Below are 18,432 nucleotides of genomic sequence, written 5' to 3'. Positions count from 1 at the left end.
GCTGCTGTCAACACTGCTTAATAAGGACCACAAGGACTGCGCTCTGCGACTTACGCTAATTATACGGCTGTGCCGTTACATGTAGCCACTTAACCAGGTAAAGGTTCTATTAAGTAGTTAATTGCTTTCTAACAAGTAGAATAAAATATCACTAATTCAATAAGGACCTTTAGATATACTAATACACCAGGATAGTAAAATGCCTTTTAGGTTGGTAACTCCTCGTCGCTTAATAGACCTTAGGAAAGCAGATTACTTAAGATACCTTTTACTAAAAGGAGCAACGTCAGTTAACCGCCTCCTCTTCTATAAGGTAGCAAAAGGGCTTAACAGTAAGAATACAACTATTACTAGTTAAGAGTTTACTATACGTCAATTAAGAGCCCAGCTGGAGGTATATATGCCGTATATCAAGCGGAGAGTGGTACTTAGGCTAAATTAGAGATTCGCTAATATTAAAGCTATATAGAAGTCGAAAAAGAGGGCAGGAGAAATTCTATTTCATGCAGCAAAGACAGCAAGGGCATAGGATATAGAATTCGATTTATTGCAGCATACTTTTCTGTTGTGTTTGCTATAGAAATTGATGTTGTTGGCAATTTGCCTCTTTGCACCTCTGCCCGCCAGTCTGTTCGGAATGGGGGGGTGTTCGGAATGGGGGGGTGGGGACTTACCTAGGGTGCGTGGCAGTCGCTGGGTGTGTTGTGGTGTTTTGCATCCATCCATTCCTACTGTTTCTGTTGGATTACTCAGCCAGAATACAGGGAGCTGGCCAGCAGCAGCAGCCGCGGCAGCGGAACCCGGAGATCCAACTTCCGGGCTGCTAACAGTGATATCTTCACTACTGCTGCTCTGCCAACCTACCTACTCTTCTACGCACACAAGATATACAGAAGAATACAGTACCAGTTTGACCCTTTGATTACGTTCGATTACCTCCCGTACGGGTAACCTGTGATTCCAACAGTTTCGTTTCAGCGCGCCGTTGTTCTCAATGGTTCACCTAAGCCAGGCCCGGTGTAAGCACTCAGTGGCAGTCGTGGCACCCTGCTATATGGAACAGATTTTCTCGATGGCATTTTCGCCTCAGCGTTTAGACTTAATATCGAGGCCCCTGTTCCAGACGTGAGAGATCCGGACATCTACCGGTACGTCCTCACTGCGGGCTTTACCCAAAGAGATCAAACGCGGGCAGTGGGGGGATTTGCTCCGTTGCAGCTTACCTATGGTGATGTTGATTTTCGTCGTTAATTTCACGCTCAACAATTTCTTCATCATGGCCTTGCTCTGAAATGGCGTGCCTCACGCTACCTAGGATCATAAGGATCTCTGCGTTGAGAGCTTATTGGGCTACGCTGCGCACGGCGATCTTGACGCGGAAGTTACCCCTCCCAGGCCCGACACCGCCGTTCCACCAAGCACGACATTTAAAATGGATGCTTATTGAAACGTGGAAATTGCCAACAGCCTTGATGATATAACAGCGCAAATGCATTTCTATGCGGACGACAACTTTGGCATCGAAGTTTACGGCACAGGCAACGCCTGTTGTCGCCAACCTACCACTGTCCGGTGCCCGTCATACTCGGCAATCACTCCTTCACGGTGGGTCTGAACCAATCTGTGTTCCGAATGCTCTACTCAAGAGCTCTGTTCGCAATGACCTTTATTGTCTGTTTTTTTGGCCGTTGAGAACTTGCAAGAAGGGTCGGGTCATAGGTTCAGCAAAGGGCCTGTATCAAATTGGAACTCTTGCCAAATGAGTATTGTGCGCCAAAGGTTGGCAGGGCGGATAGGAAATGCGAGATGCGCCAATACTGACGCAACTTTCTAGACTCTGTAGATTTCTCGTGTTCGATTTCGTCGTTCCCGAACCCTTTTAAACACCCTTGCAAATCATATTACCGCTCAATGATCCAGGCCTTGCGCTACACAGCATGGATGCTCCGCCCGGCTCACCAAGCATTGCCAAGCCCGACAAGCTTTGATTGCATCGCCGCCCCGAAAGCTTGATCAATCCAGACCCTGGTTGATCCAAGTGTGCTGGTCACGACTCTCGAATCACGAATGAGCAGCGCGGAGGGGTTTGCAGTTTTGTCGTCGATCTGTGGGACCGGCTTATGAAATTTAACCTCATGGGGAAGGTGGTAGTTGGTGCCTACTACGTCATATCACAACATGCTGCAATCCTCGACTGCCGGTGCCGAACACCCGATTGGGGACATAACAATTAACAAAAGTTGAATAAAGGTAGCGGCGCTTTCTTTTGACATGAATTATACATATAAATATTTTAAAAATCGAAGAACGTAGGATTGCCAAGTCAGCTTCAGCTAATTAGCTTATCTTGTTATTTATGTTCAGAAAGGCAATAATGGTGGTGCTTGGAAGCTCCGGTTGCTGTGGGATGTTGGTAGTGCAGTGGTATGCGGGATACTTTGCAACCCGCGTGCCGAATACCGTCTATCGCATCATGAGCGAATGACCAGCATGTTCCTGGACCCACAGCCATATAATGGCCGAGGCGACCCGTTCTAACCTGGGACTTTTGTGAGCCTCTGCTAACACTCGCCTTCCTCCTTCTCCTCGTGGTAAGGCGCCGAGGTCCAGGTAACCAAATGTTGTCATACGCGAAAATGCTCAAATACTGCTGTTGGACCACCATTCGGAGCGCTGGTCATCTGGATGCAGCTTCCATCCAGCCTGATCCAAGATGAAGTTCCTCAACCTCTTCAGCGGGTTGCTTTGCGCTTCCTCTGCGCTTGCTTTCAAGAAGCCTTCCAAGCCTACGCTTCCCAGGTCTGTGGTTGAGAAGCGTGTTGCCAACCAGCCGTTCTCGCACCCAGAAATCCGCAAGCGAGCTTCTCGCTTCCTGTCGGAGAAGACCGAGGGTTAGTGAAGCCCAGGACGTCATCCTGCAGACCATTGAGCTGACCCCGTGCTAGCTTTCGCTGTCAATGGCTCTGGTATCCCGGAAGTCCCTTTCGACATTGGCGAATCTTATGCCGGACTGCTTCCCATCTCCGATAGCCCCGACGAGACGCGCAAGCTTTTCTTCTGGTTCTTTCCTTCGACAGCTGCACAGACGCCCGAAGAGGTCACCATCTGGTAAGAAAGCCATCTTCGTATCCGCGCTACCTCGCTGACCTGTGGCAGGTTGAATGGCGGACCCGGGTGCTCGTCGCTCTCTGGTTTCCTGACCGAGAACGGCCCCTTCACGTGGGAGGCTGGCACGCTCGCGCCTGTCCCGAACCCCTACACGTGGACTAACCTGACCAACGTGCTGTGGGTCGAACAGCCTGTTGGCGTCGGCTACTCCCAGGGAACACCCAACATTACTGACGAGGTCGAGCTCGCCACCGAGTTCCGCGGTTTCTACAAGAGCTTCGTCGATACGTTTCAGACCAAGAACTGGAAGACTTACATCACAGGAGAGTCGTATGCTGGCTATTACGTCCCATACATCGCCGATGGTTTCATTTCAGCCAAAGACACCGAGTACTTCAACTTGGCCGGTATCTCGATCAATGACCCCATCATCGGCGACGAGACCATCCAGCAAGAGGTCGTCATCCTGCCCTACGTCGAGTTCTGGCAGAACCTTTTCTACTTGAACGAGACGTTCCTTGAGCAGGTTCGCGAGCGTCAGGACTCGTGCAACTACTCGTCCTACCTAGACACCTACTTCAAGTTCCCGCCCCCTCAGGAGCCCTTCCCCGTCCTGCCCGACCCCTTCTACTCCGACACCTACGCGTGTGACATGTTCGACACCTTCTACGAAGCCATCCTCGAAGTCAACCCCTGCTTCAACATCTACCACATCACCGAGACCTGCCCGCACCCATACTCTCAGCTCGGCATTATAAACAGCGGAGACTACTCTCCCCCAGGAGCCGCCATCTACTTCAACCGCACCGATGTCAAGAAGGCGCTGAACGCCCCTATCAACAGCAACTGGCAGCAGTGCACCGACATTAACGTCTTCGGCAACGGCAACGAAAGCAGCCGCGCCTCCGATACTTCCGTCGGCCCTGCCAACAATGGCGTCCTGCAGCGCGTCATCGAGTTCACCAACAACACCATCATTGGCTCCGGCGACCTGGACATGCTTCTCAGCACCAACGGCACGCTCTTCGCCATCCAGAACATGACCTGGAACGGCGCGCAGGGACTGTCGGAATACCCCGCTATACCTCTTTACGCGCCGTACCACCCAGAGTACGTCAGCGGCTCTCTTGCCGGTTCGGGTATCCAGGGTGTGTGGACCGCCGAGCGTGGACTGACGTTCTACACTGCTCGTCTTGCCGGCCACGAGTTGCCCGGCTACACGCCAGGCGTCGCGTACCGCATGCTCGAGATCCTGCTCGGAAAGGTGAAGGACTTTAGCAGCACCGAGAGCTTCACGACCCAGCCTGGTAACTTTACCGGTAACGGCACCATTTACAAGAGAAATTAGACTGCTTTTGCCCTGTCTGTAGGGGGAATGTATAGGGTTAATTGTGTATTTTAACGAGCTTGAGTAAATGCCTTCCGTCTAGAAAAGCCATGTTTTCGCCCCTGTGTCTATGCTGCCCCCGCTGTCTGCGTCTTCTGATTACCTAGTCGGCTCGCACCCGATAAGGGTCTGACACATCACAACCCCGCCTTACAGATCTCGGGGGCCCCTCCCGCTATCCCCTCCCAACAGCTAGTGCGCACCACCAGCCGCCACGGCCAGCCCAGCTGCCCACAGTCACCCTGTCCATTGCCCCATTGATCATAGCCAACCTAACTGCGACTACAGCGTATTTGCCCAACAGCCATTCTCCAGCCATTCTCCAGTCCACAATGTGAAAACGTACGAGTATATTTCACACAGTAGGTGGCCCAAATGGGTAAGGGCTTAGAACAGAGAATCGATCTTTCTATTATTAGATACATTCTAGCGTCCCTTAGCATCAAGCTGTATTTGGTTAGGTACGCCGACTGATCTGAAGTTGATCATTGATCCCTACAACAAAAGCGGACATCGCCTCTACTGCGTCGCCAAGAACCGTACTCTCATTATCAATTCGTGGAAATTCCTGACAGAGAATAGCGAGATTTAGGAGGAGACTCGCCAGGTCAGCTTAGAGCTGCATCAGCGACCATCGGCTGCCGTAACGCTTGAGATGCTGCATGATGTCGGCCTGTGTTCTTTTACCGATATACGCACGATTCTATTAGTTAATAACAAGCGAATATCAGGTATTACCAAGGCAGGAGGTGCCGTATTCAGTGGCCTACATGGTGTTGGTGCCAGCGCATGCGGATGCTCTGCACAGGGGTGTAGTGGACACCATCCTGCCGGGTTCAGGCGAGCTTACATTCTGTAGCCGATCTGCAGCGGTAATGGCGATTGGATTGTCTTTGGAGAGGACGTTCGGGGAGACGAATGGTTATCCGTCCTGCAGAAGCTCCCATCGCCAGCGGCGGTGCTAGGTATCAATTGCGTGAAGCAACGACGTATCTTGCCACACGTACGACCTTGTCTTGAAAGGGCCAGTGGGCGGGGTCCGGCACCCTCTTGTTTGTACTTAACATGTTGCAAATGGGAAACTACTCGGCCTTAGGACACCACGGGCTACTGAATGACGGATTGTTGCCATTTCCTCTGGCCGCCCTTGGATTTGTTCAGTCATGAGCAAGTTTGAGATTGGGACAGGGGCGGTACTCCTCTGTTCAGGGCAAATATTGAATGGCGATTCTTATCTTCATATTGGGTTAAACCTTGACCAAGCACTGGCATTTTAGGGACCGCGCAGCTTTATCTGGAGATTGAGTACATTGGGAATCTATCAAGCAGGCTGAGGAACTCTTCGACTCGAGCGTGCCAGAAACGTGGCCGCCAACACATTCCGGCGTCCATTGCTAGAATACGAAGCCAAATGTTTCCACCCCACACTAAATTAGGTACGTGACGGCCCGCCCCATCCTGTTAGATCGCAAGGATGGCTGGCAAAGTGCAGTCTTGGGCTCACGCCCAGGCATTAGCGTCTGCCTCAGGACTGTATGTCTGGGGCTCTGCAGATGCATTTCTCCCTTTTTTTCTTTTTGAGTGAGCCATGCAAGCTTGCTTGTTGATTCAATTGGAGCGGCTTGCATTCCTTTCTGAGACTTGGAGACATTATTGGACTAGACGGCATGTGTTTAGTGGCGAATTGGCATGCAATTCACACTTCCAACCCCATACCTAAGACCCGCCCCCGCTGCAATACAAGTTGGACTCTCTGGGTGGCTGAATCCTTCGGGACAGGGTCCTTTTTCGTCTACTGGCAGTCCTGCGAAACTTACGATTCCTGCTTTTCTGCTTTATTGCAAAAGAAAATATCCAAAGTCGGGACGACCGGTTCTTGAGTGCAAGAATGCCGTAGCCCTACCGAAGGGGCTGGTGTGCAAGCACATTTCTTTCGAATCTGTTTCCCCCCGGACTGCGGTACCCTCCATGAACGTCACTGAAGCCATCCCCCAAGACACCGTCTCCCTTCATCACAGCATCCCGATACTTCCGACAAATTTGCCGTGATGAGTGGAAACATCATTCTTCCGCTCAACTGCGTGGCATTAGCCATTGCAGGGCTATCATGCATCATCGCAGTGTACCACCTGTCTTGTCAATTACGAAGCGGACGGCCAAAAGATCGATTTTACGAGGACGCAGATGGGTCTTCCACACCGAGAACTCTGGCAGAGTTTTCCAACAAAACCGCGAAGACATTCATTCTGCTCTTTTCTGCAATTGGAACGGGACTATCCGTTGGCATTCTAGTCCTGTCAACTACCTACGAGGTCCAACCCGGCTACTTGTTAGAGAATATCTTACACGCGGCTGCTTGGGTGAGTGCGATTATTACACCTCCAAGATATTCTCTGTTCACGATACTGATCGCTTCCAGGGGTTCATCCTCATTCACGCCATCTGTTTGGCAGCTGAACACTCCCCGGTAAAGTCGCATAACCTAGGAATTTATCTCGCAGGGTCTGCTTGCTTCGTCACAGCTTCTTCTGTCCCTCGCCTGACATATCCGTCCACGCGTAATGATGGATATGAGAATATCATTGCCCTTCTACGGTTCGTCAGCGCTGTGGTTTCTACGAGCCTGGGAATCGCCAGCGGTATGCTTCCTCGGAGGCCAGACGTCCTGTATCATGAACACCACGTCGATCGTCAATGGACCGCTTCTTTACTGAATCGACTGACATGGTCCTGGGTCCAACCACTGCTCCGTCATGCCTCACTACACAATGACATCGATGCAGCCGACATTCCTCACGCAGGTTCGGAATTGAGGTCTCAGGATCTAGAGAAGGAATGGGGCAGACTTGGACAGAAATCTTCGTTGTCTCTCTCGCTTTTTACAGCTTACAGAGGAAGATTGGTGATTCTATGGGCGGTAACTCTTGTCCGCTGTGTAATTAGCATTCTGCCATTCTGGTTTATGCTTCTCATTCTCAACATTTTAGAGGACGAGACAACACCATCAGATCCTGTGGAGTTGTTCGTCTTTGTTATGTGTATGGCCTTGTCTAATCTCCTAGACTCTGTAAGTGTCATACAACTACATACTTCTTCAAGCGTACACTTACTAACAGTTTCCTAGTGGATGGAAGGGTGGGCGTATTGGCATTCCCTCTCTAATCTTGCTCTCCCGATCCGCTCCCAAATTTCGAGTCTCATCTTCCACAAAGCAATGCGGCGAAAAAATGTCAAGACTGCGAGTCCAGAGGACTCTGCTGAGGAATCCGAAGCGGACAGTGCCGCAGTGCCCAACGAGGACCCGACCACACCCAAGTCTCAACAGTCGATTGTGAATCTGGTCGGAATTGACACTGAGCGCCTGTCATACTTTTTCCAGTTTCACTTCCTGATTCTCAATGGACTAGTCAAACTCGTCATTTTCTCCGTCTTCCTGTTCAGGTTGCTTGGCTGGATCCCCTTCTGCGCCGGCATTGGCGCATGGCTTCTCACCCTACCACCCAATACCTGGTTCTCAAGAAGGGTCCTGGCTGAATCCCAATCATTGATGCGCCACCGCGACACCAAGCTGTCCAAGATCAATGAGGTGCTCATTGGGATGCGACAGATCAAGTTTTCTGCGCTGGAGTCACAGTGGGAGAGGAGAGTTCTCGCGCTGAGGGAGGCAGAGCTGAAGACGCTCTGGAAGTTCTTCCTCGCGGACAGTGGGCTGTTCGCTTGTTGGGTCATCAGCCCAATCCTCTTGGCCGTCGCATCGCTTGTCACCTACGTTATCATAAATGGTTCTCTGCTACCTTCAGTTGCGTTTGTCAGCATTGGAATCCTGAATAGTCTCGAGACTACGCTGGGGTCGCTGCCGGAGCTGTTGACCTTGGGTATCGACTCGTTGGTCTCTTTGCGAAGAATCGGGGTGTATCTGAACGAGCCAGAGAGACAAGAAATGCTAGTAGATGGCTCTGCTATCAGCTTCGAGGAGGCTTCCATTTCATGGCCCGTCGACGACAGAGATTCGGAGCAGAGCAGATTCATCATCCATGGTCTCACCTTTTCCTTCCCAAAAGGCGCGCTCTCCGTCATCTTCGGAAAGGTTGGAACCGGCAAGAGTCTTCTCATATCTGCGATACTGGGGGAAGCAGACTTGCTGGGCGGCTTGATCAGGGTACCCAGGGTACAAGCTTCCGACCACAGTCTCACAGATTCTCAGAAATGGGTCATTCCAGGGTCAGTTGCATATATCAGCCAGACCCCTTGGCTTGAGAATGATTCCCTGCGCAATAACATCCTCTTCGGCCTCCCTTTCATCAAAGAAAGGTACGAAAAGGTCGTTGAATCGTGCGCTTTACGAGAAGACCTCGCTGCTCTTCCGGACGGCGATGGCACGGAGCTTGGGGCAAACGGCGTCAACCTGAGCGGAGGCCAGAAATGGCGAGTCACGCTTGCCCGTGCCGTCTATTCCAAGGCAGAGATTCTACTGATGGAGGATATTTTCAGCGCCGTCGATTCGCACGTGGGTGCCTGGATTTTCGAAAAGTGCCTCATGGGCGACCTCTGTAGCGGACGTACCAAAATTCTCGTCACCCACCACCTAGGACTAGTCCTGCCCAAGGCAAGCTTTGTGGTTGAACTTGGCCGAGATGGCTTGGAATACTCCGGTTCCCCGAGGACTCGAGATGAGGACAGCGTTCGAGACCAGGATCTGACGGAAACTGTTGTCACTGCCCGGAAGGAGATCGCCGACATGTCCAAGACCACAGCGGCGCTACACGATGAGATTTCAGAGCATGCCCAGTCTTCTGAATCACCTACATCAATCCCGAGAAAATTCATGCAAGAAGAGGCCCGCCAAAAAGGCACAGTGAAGGGGAGTGTCTACATGACGTACGTTGGATGTAGCGGAGGACTTTACCTGTGGGCCGCGTGTATTGGAGTATACCTAGCCTACCAAGCTGGAATCATTGGTAAGTGAATCTGATCTCATCTGGAAGTCGATCTAATTCCAAAATAGGCCGGGCCTGGTGGCTTCGCATCTGGACCGGGAAAGCCGACATCAATACAGCCAACGGGAGCACCCTTGGCCATCCTACATACGATTCGCCCTTTGCAGCACAACAACTGATTTCTTTGGCAACCAACCATAGTCCTACGCAGAGTGATGTATCGTTCTACGTCAAAATCTATGTCGCCATTTCCTTTGGCACCGCACTTGTTGGCATTCTCAGATACATCTCATCATATTTTCTCGCCGTCAGGGCAAGCAGGGCACTGTTCAAGAAAATGCTTTTCACGGTCATGCACGCCCCTTTACGGTGGTTAGACACTGTTCCCACTGGGCGGATCCTGAATAGATTCACAGCAGATTTCAACATCATCGACGAACGCCTTGCCATGACTTGGAGTCTATTCCTTTCCAATCTCCTTAGGTTGATCGGTATTTGTGTTGCGTCCTGTTTTGCATCAGTCTTTCTTGTAATTCCTGCCGTCATTCTCCTCGGATTCGGAATCATCACCGGTACCAAGTATCTTGTTCTTAGCCGGCCGTTGAAAAGGCTCGAGAGCAACGCCAAGTCTCCTGTGTTTGAGCTATTCAACACCGCACTGACTGGTATTTCGACAATCCGTGCATTCCGGAAGACGCAGACGTATGTTAGCCAGATGCACCATAACCTCGATGCATGGGCGATGACTACCTTTTACATCGCCCTAGCCAACCGGTGGATGAGCTTTCGCATGGCTCTAATTGCTGCCCTATTCAGTATTGCGGTGGGGATCGTCATTATTGTGAACCCAATAGACGCAGCTTTGACCGGATTGGCGTTATCCTTCATCCTGGACTTTTCCGAAAGTCTCCGATGGATGGTACGTTGCTATGGGGACATGGAATTGGAGATGAACTCGATGGAGCGTGCGGTTGAGTACATGACTCTAGAGACGGAATGTCTGGAAGGGCAGGAGCCAGCAGCAGCCTGGCCCACCTCGGGCAGCGTCGAGTTCAAAAACCTTGAGGTTGGCTATGCCCCAGACCTACCACCCGTATTGACGGATCTGTCCCTCAAGATCGAACATGGCGAGCGCATCGGTGTTGTGGGCCGCACTGGGGCAGGCAAGTCATCCTTGACACTTGCTCTTTTCCGGTTCTTGGAAGCGCGATCCGGCAACATTACAATTGATGGGCTTGACATCTCAAAGCTCAACTTGACGGACCTGAGATCACGCATATCAATCATTCCTCAGGTGAGGCTTATTCTATTTCGAGGTTCTACCAGCGACTAATCTCAAGCGTTGTAGCATCCTGTGCTGTTCTCGGGCACAATCCGGTCGAATTTGGACCCCTTTGGCGAGTATACAGATGTCCAACTTTATGAGACCCTCGCCAGAGTCCAGCTAATAGGGCCCCCATCTGATGGCCATCCCAATCAGTCTACAGGCGAGACCAACATCTTTCGGGAACTATCAAGCCCCGTCTCCGAATCTGGCGGAAACCTCTCGCAAGGCCAGCAACAGCTTCTCTGTATCGCCCATGCCCTCCTCGCCAACTCGAAAATCATTGTTCTTGATGAGGCCACCTCGGCCATTGATGTGGCGACGGATGCTCTGATCCAGCAAAGTATCCGCGAGTGGTTCACAGACAGAACCTTGATCGTGATTGCCCATCGACTGAGTACCGTTTCTGATTTCGACAGAATCGTGGTGCTTGATAATGGGCGCATGGTCGAGCATGGTAGTCCAAGAGATCTCTGGCTGAAAAATGGCACATTTCGCAACATGTGTGATAGCACGGGGGAGGTGGAGGGGTTGCGGGAGAGTATTATGGGCAAGGAGTGATTAGGATGGTATATTCCTTAATAACCGTGAAGGTAAAAGAGGTTTTGTTGACGTCCTTACTATCTTTTTTGAATGTCTCAGCCTTTTTTTTTCTTTTAAGGGTGTATATCTTTTTTTCTTGTTGTTAAAGAAGCCAAAAACTTTACAAATATTCAGCATACAGCACTACAAAACCCATGCAATCGCACGTAGATAGTCACTGGTCTTTCCAGACGTTGCCGGCGTGCTTTGTCACCAGCCAGCTTTGGTCGAATCATAGCCTATTGAAGGGTTCGCAAACACTAAGTCGGAGTGTATTTGTTTCTCTTAAACTCTACAAACAACCACATACGACCATACCCACTGGAGAACTCGGGATCCCGTCCGCTCTCCCATAGATAAGCCAGTGAGGGCCGGATTAGTAGTTGGGTCGGTGACGACCAGCGAATACCTGGTGTTGTATGTTTTTGCCGATTTCATCAGAAACTCCCCTTTTTCGTGTTCAACGAGCGGGTCCTGCTGGTGCTTAAGGTAGCACTGGGCGCTACCGAAGTTGTGAGATGACTCCTTGTGTCCTGCGTCCCGTCCCGTAAGCCAGAGTCCCGAGCTCTGGAGATGACAGGTCCGCCGAGTTTGCACTTTGCAGTCGTCTCCAAGCTGGCGGACTCCTGGTGTTTTGACAGTCTTTGACATTGTCTAGAGTACCGTAACTACTCACCAAATTCGTATTACGCTAGGGCCTGCGGTAACCTAGGGCCTAGTGCGAATCGGATGCGGGCTGGCGTAGGGATACTGGCAGAAATAAGGATAGAGGCAACTGGCGGGTTGGCTGACCGCCCTCTCTAAAAGGCCTAGCGGAAGTGCGGGCACCAGGCTACCTTAGGTTACCGCTGGCCCTAGCGTAATATGAATTTGGTGAGTAGTTACGGGTAGGTTGACTTGACAGAAATATGCGGAACTATAATAGAGAGCTGTTACGATATATGGTGCGTTGCTTGGGGTTCTTGGGGTACCGGTATAGATAAATGATGGTCTCCCCTGTTTTGGGATGTGCCATGTCGTTTCTGTTTGTCTCTGGTTGGGCTTTTGGCTTCTTTGGTTTTTGCTTTTCATTTTCGCGCTGCGTAATTTGAAAAGTGCCCTGGTACCCCGTCACGCCCGCGGCCCGCGGCCCCTCACATAATGAGGCGTTGCCGCCAGTTTTGCAAACGTAGCTCCCGTGTCTGCTCCTTCCCGTTCAATCAAGAAAAGGAGATCTTTGGGGCATGCATGGAGCCCGGCTGATCGTCCGAGCCTCACAGACGCCAGCAGTGATGCAAGGGGTTGAAAGCCCAAGGAACCCCCCACTACCGAAAGCCCGCCACTTTCACCAATCTAGCAAGGCAGGGCCGCTGACGGCAGGACGAGCAAGGAAAGATTGTATGGGAATTGATCTCCTCCAGAGCCCTCCAATGGAGCATAGGGTGAGATACTAGTGAGGCATGTGTGCCCGGTCCTCCCTTGCCTTAGGTTAGCCAGGGTGGCGGGGGTCGGCCAGATCTAAATTTGGTCACAAAAGTGACTGAAGTGCCGTAAGCTTTTGAGGGCGCCTTCGAATCCTTCTCATCAAGACGCTCTTTCTTCGAGGGCTTCTTAGAGGAGGCGAGTGTTTTAAGGGTCTAAGCCGGGAGGTCAACTGTTAAGAATTTAGGGTCTCCGCGACTTACGCCAATTGTCCGGCTGTTCCGTGACAAGGTGCCTGCGGACGACGTCGGCACGTCGGGTGCAGCCAGGCTGTTTGCCAACAGCCTGCATATCTTATCGGGTGCGGATAGACCTCATCATGGCAAGGGCGGGGTGGCCAATTATGTTCATGGGTTGAATTGTTTTAAATGAGTCAAAATCTCGAACCATACCAGTTTTGGAGTAAATTGTATCCTAAATTTTAAGACCCTGGCAAAAAAGGGGGAGCTCCTTGTGCTTTATCATGTGATGAGCTGCTCGTATATATACTGCACTGCTCCCACACTCTCTAGCAGGGACCAATTGCTTTTTTTCCCTTTTTAGGCTCGTTCCTGCGCTCTGGCTCGTCATATATCCTGTCAATCTACTCATCTCAGCCCAACACCAATTATCATACTAGCATTATGGCGTTTGCACAGACAACCGAGATGGTTTTACCGAACGGGAATAATGTTACGGTCTGCGCAACCCACGAACAAGTCGTTTGCCGGAAGTGTTGTGTCGACTTTAGTTTCGATCTGAATGATGGCGAATGTATTTCATCCGATGATGAGGGGATTTTCGGCTTCGATAGTGACAGCCCAGTACCACGCGATGTCACTTTCATGCAAGTCGCAAACAGCAAATTCGGACGCCAACGGTCTACCGAACAGAGAACAGCATCAACTCAAATAACGTCTTTCACTCGTGGCTTCAATGTTTGCATCCCTTTCCCTCAGAGCGAAGGCCTGGTGCCTTATAGCAGGTTCAGGACAACCCCCTCTGGCAACGTTTTTCCTGCTCTATTTTTCCATCCGAAAATGACAACTATGCAACCACACGACCTCTTCCCACCAGGCTACTGTCGCTTTTATAACAGATATAACCCATCTGAAATATTGGTTTACACAGACGGAGCTTGTTCCCACAATGGAACTCGTGATGCTAGTGGTGGCTGCGGCTTTGTGTTCAAGTCAACTGAGGGTGGCCCTGTGGGTCTAAAGCTTGAAGACCGAGGTACAGATGGGAAGGTTTACCATCAAACGAGCAATCGTGCCGAGCTTCGTGCAGCTTTAGCCGCACTACGATACCGTGCTTGGTATGGGGAGGGCGTGAAGAGTATTGTCATTGCCACAGACTCGACGTACGTTGCCCACGGCGCTACCAGCTGGGCCCGCAACTGGCTTAGTGAAGGCTGGCGATTGAGCAGTGGGAGGCTGGTTAAGAATCGAGATCTATGGGAAGCCCTCTTACTTGAGGTCGAGAAACTTAATGACCGCGGTTGTGGCGTCAGCTTCTGGAACATACCGCGCAAGTGGAACATTGAAGCTGACAGGATTGCAAAAGAAGCATCTACAACCTACAAGCGGCAGGAGGGGTTTATGGATATTTTTGGTTATATTGTCTAATTTTATGCGTCTACTACACTCTGAATGGCCCTCTTCCTCCCATACAGACTGCCCATTACGTCTCAAAAAGGCATTCAATGGCTCACGTTGTCAAAGTTTGGTTGCGTGAGTTGAGCTCAAGACAATGTTGTGTAGTTGATTGATCAGGACCCATATTCACCAGATCTTAAGCCTACCTATATTGGAAAGACATGTAAGCTTTTAATGCAACGAACCTGCCGCCGATACCCTGAATTGGGAGATCCAATTAAAAGTACCGATCCCCTCGACAGTCTCATCCGAGCAGCAACTGAATTATGGAATGAATTTGAAGAGGAGATGGTGGAGGAGCTGGCTGCTGGCCACCTGCCCGTATTCCGGCCAAGTAATCCAACACTGACAGATATCGTGTCCCTGTCCCATATCCCCATTGTCAGTCAGCAACGTCAAAAGAGTCGAGGGCCGACCTCCGAGCCAACAGCTGCGAGGGACCGTAATAACTAAAGCTTTCTGAGCAGCCGTCGATGTGGGATCGGGTTCTATTCTAGAACACTCTTATAGTACTTCGAAGTACATGCGACTCATGCTATACTCAGTGCCTAATACTCAATTATCACTTCAATGCTGTAAAATAGACTAGCCATTATTCAGCAGCTAATGCCTTTAAAATATTACATTATGCTACATATTATCCTACAGTTGACGGGTTTGTATGGTGCAATCCATTGCCGCTGCTCGAGATATGCCATGGGCGAGAATGCAGTCTACGAGTTCCATACAACAGTAACCGTGAGCTATTTAGCACACGGGGATGTTGATAACCTGGCCGACCTGAAGGGTTTCGGGGGTGACACCGGGGTTCGCGCCGGTAATAGCATCAGTGGTGATGCCGAGGCGCTGGGCAACAATGAAGAAGGTGTCGCCGGACTGGATGGTGTAGGTGGGCTGGCCGTTGACGACGCAAGTGCCAGAAGCCGCAGGAGTCAGGCAAGAGGTGTTATCGGGGTTGCAGACATCGGTGGGGACAAGGAGCAGCTGACCCAAGCCGATGGAGTTGGGGTTCGCGAGCTTGTTGGCCGAAGCGATGTCGCAGATGCCGGACTTGTAGCGCGCGGCGATGGTGGTCAGGGTCTCGCCAGACTTGACGGTGTGCTTGTGGAAGCTTCCGGGGGTGCAGCTTGCGGTGGCAGTGGCGGCGGCAGTAGTAGTGGCCGTGGCGGTGGTGCCGGTCTAAGGGTAATTGTTAGTTTGCACGAGAGGATAGACTGGCGTTTACGTACGGGAAGAGCAGCGGCGAAGCTGGCTGCAGCAGCAATGACGGCGAAGATGGAAACCTGCATTTCGATTGTTTGGAGGGTTCGGGTGGGTACTCTCTAGAAAAGCTTGTTTATTGGAGTTGGAACGAGTGAAAAGGCTTCGAGAGCGAAAGTCAGAAGACGATAGGCAGAGTTGTGAAATGAGTGACAAAGTTGGATGATGAGAGAAAGTCTAGCGATCAGAAACATCCAAGGAGGAGACATTAACTTGCTTAAATAAAAAATCGTAGAGCCGTCTTAGGTAGGGGCCTAGAAACAGAGTCAGGTTGGAGAACGTCTGACATTGCGCAACTCACATACTCCGTCGCCGACTTCGCGTGGACTCTAGCAACCTAGAGTTCCTGCTAAAAAGCCGATAGCCGTGATTGCAGCGCGTTGGAGATGAGATCCATACTCCCACGTGGGGTAACATCTCGTGTAGCGAATCACTGCAAACCACCGAAAACGGCTTGGACCTTGACTTGACTTACATGATTAGCTTTCAAACCACAACACCCCTGAACCCTAGCATTTAATATGTGTCTTGGCGACTCATGTCACGCAAATCGAAAACTTAATTATATGCGTTTCATTTCCGCTTAAGCCTTTGGCGAACCAGAGCGTCTGCAACTTGATGTGAAAAGTGGTTGTTATTATTGAAACAGGACCACAACTGATTGATCATCTGATGAATCATTCCTCCGCGGATTCCGCTCAGCTGTGAGGATGAAAGGGGGTGTTAGAAGTTGTTTTGGGGCCTTTCTCTGCCTGACGGTTAATTTGATTATGTGTTTTGTATGCAATTGAGATTGATCCCCTCTGCGAGAAGCAAATCCCGAACTGCGGCCGCTCCCTGGCCTGCCAACCCTTGAGTGAATCCGACAGCTTCGGGACATACAGGTCCTGTTAACTTTCCGTGTCAATTCGACTAGAGCAAAAGAGGCACTGTTGGGTGCATGTTCCTGCCGCCGCGGGCCCATCCGCCTGGCACATGGCTCCTCGTCAGTGGTGATTGGACGGCTAGGTCTGACATGGATAACCATGAGTCTTTCGGAGTCTGAAGCCTTCTTGTCATCCCATATGTTATCCGACCGCACAATGTTCCCGTGCATGCCTCAAGCCATAGGCGTACTGCTCAGAAGTATTCGCACCGTGAAATATCCCTTTATTGCGACTGATGGCTTGACAACAAAAGGATTCACCCGACGGGCTGATCCGTGTTGACGTATTGTGGGAGCTCCGGGCCATCATCCAACACACGCCCACCCCTCTCTCAATTCCCCGTAGAGATCCGCTTTCCGGTACCCCAAAGATATTGCCCTTATCACCTGGATCCGCATGCCGCTCATGCCGCTCTAGCCACTGGTCTTGGCGGTGATCTAGCGCGTCGATCCTCACAGTAATAAACCTAGCCTGAGGCTCGGTCAGTGGCACCTGCACGATGATGTGCCAGCTGATGATGTTGTCGGTGGGATTCTGGAGGCCAGAAGACTCGCGCACAGATTTCATATTGCGCCACCCTGCACGACGAAGATACATGCTGAGAGTGGGAATTGGATTCTCCAGATGCGCGTAGTCTCCGGGTCTGGACGGCGTCTTGGTCTAATCAGGGCCGCTCTTCGAACGAAGGGAAGGAAGGCATTAGCAATGATACCGGGGCGGTGGAAATGGTGGTCCGGATGGGGTGTCAGTACGTAGAAATCGACTAGGGTGGGCTCAGAAACCTCTTGTCACTGTGGCCGGATAAGGCTTTCCAATATCGAGTACATTGTCTGGGCTTGTATCCAAACTCTCTTTCGACAGCCACCCCTGTAACCTAAGAAATATGGCATGAGTGGAATTGAATGGAAGAGAGCAAATATGAATCCCTCTTCTGATTAATCAACTCCTGGCTATATTACCTTACCGATTCGTGCTTCGATGGCAAGTCCCCAAGACCTTCATGATTAGTACACCATCTAAAAAGTCACAGTTTAATATTTATCTCTTATACTTTTAGAAGTTCTTGAACAACTAAAGTCGCCTTTATTGATTTTTTCAATGGGTATTCGTTTTTTCTCCAGTACCAGTTCTGTAGCTGAGTATGCAATAACTTACTTTTGCCTTGGCTCAACTTGAAAGTTGCCAAGTTACCCACACTCATGTCATGACGACGACTAGGCATTCCCACATGGCCTTACCCCTTTCCAGGTACTTCCGGCCATACAAACCCTCAGAGACACCCTGTTGGTACCCAATAGGGCCAGTCAGAGTCATGCAAGAGCCGTATGCTGTTGCGCTGATGCTAAATCATTGTTGTCGACAGTCTGTGGCCCGCATAGGGAGGTGAAATTCAGGTGATGCATCGACGTCTCTTCAAATTTTATTCGGGAGTGTGGAACAGTCCAGGAAGGTCTGGAACGTATCGGCAACACAACTTCGTCGCCAATACCAACGCGCACAGTCAAACCCCGAATTGTCATTTGTTGGAATTGCAAGCAAAAGTGCGCTGAAGTACGGCTTAATGCAACTACTCTTCATTCATTCTATAGGTCCAGAAGCTCTGAATGTAACCTTATATTCCAGAGTATACATCCATATGTTTCCCGGGGTTCGAATCGTCCCTTCTCCGTACATGTACCACTTTTATTGCTTTCAAGCCTGTCGGCTTCAACACATTGCCCCCCAGTTTCATTTTCACAATAGCTGATTGTAAATTTGCCAGTGGCAACGTTATAACTCCCGGCAGACCCCATCTCCTCACATAGATCAT

General features: G+C 50.7%; 3 protein-coding genes across 3 annotated transcripts; 2 read left to right on the top strand and 1 right to left on the bottom strand.

Annotated features, from left to right (window-relative positions):
- Positions 1 to 2,713: 2,713 nt before the first annotated feature.
- Positions 2,714 to 4,456, top strand: EsH8_VII_000181 (Alpha/Beta hydrolase protein; the record flags this gene model as incomplete). Its single annotated transcript, XM_083270314.1, has 3 exons — positions 2,714 to 2,891; positions 2,946 to 3,108; positions 3,157 to 4,456. 3 exons carry the CDS (start codon positions 2,714 to 2,716, stop codon positions 4,454 to 4,456), a joined length of 1,641 nt encoding a protein of 546 aa, XP_083127871.1.
- A 3,253-nt stretch (positions 4,457 to 7,709) lies between these two features.
- Positions 7,710 to 11,317, top strand: EsH8_VII_000180 (uncharacterized protein; the record flags this gene model as incomplete). Its single annotated transcript, XM_083270313.1, has 3 exons — positions 7,710 to 9,453; positions 9,501 to 10,726; positions 10,781 to 11,317. The coding sequence occupies 3 exons, from the start codon at positions 7,710 to 7,712 to the stop codon at positions 11,315 to 11,317; spliced, it is 3,507 nt and encodes a 1,168-aa protein (XP_083127870.1).
- A 3,866-nt stretch (positions 11,318 to 15,183) lies between these two features.
- On the bottom strand, positions 15,184 to 15,725 carry EsH8_VII_000179 (LysM peptidoglycan-binding domain-containing protein; the record flags this gene model as incomplete). Its single annotated transcript, XM_083270312.1, has 2 exons — positions 15,184 to 15,615; positions 15,666 to 15,725. The coding sequence occupies 2 exons, from the start codon at positions 15,723 to 15,725 to the stop codon at positions 15,184 to 15,186; spliced, it is 492 nt and encodes a 163-aa protein (XP_083127869.1).
- Between the last annotated feature and the right edge of the window lie 2,707 nt (positions 15,726 to 18,432).

Source organism: Colletotrichum jinshuiense, chromosome 7, assembly GCF_051148585.1.
Source record: "Colletotrichum jinshuiense chromosome 7, complete sequence".
NCBI lineage: Eukaryota > Fungi > Ascomycota > Sordariomycetes > Glomerellales > Glomerellaceae > Colletotrichum > Colletotrichum jinshuiense.
The sequence above is the reverse complement of the archived record's forward strand: the minus strand, read 5'-3'. Positions and strand labels throughout refer to the sequence as shown.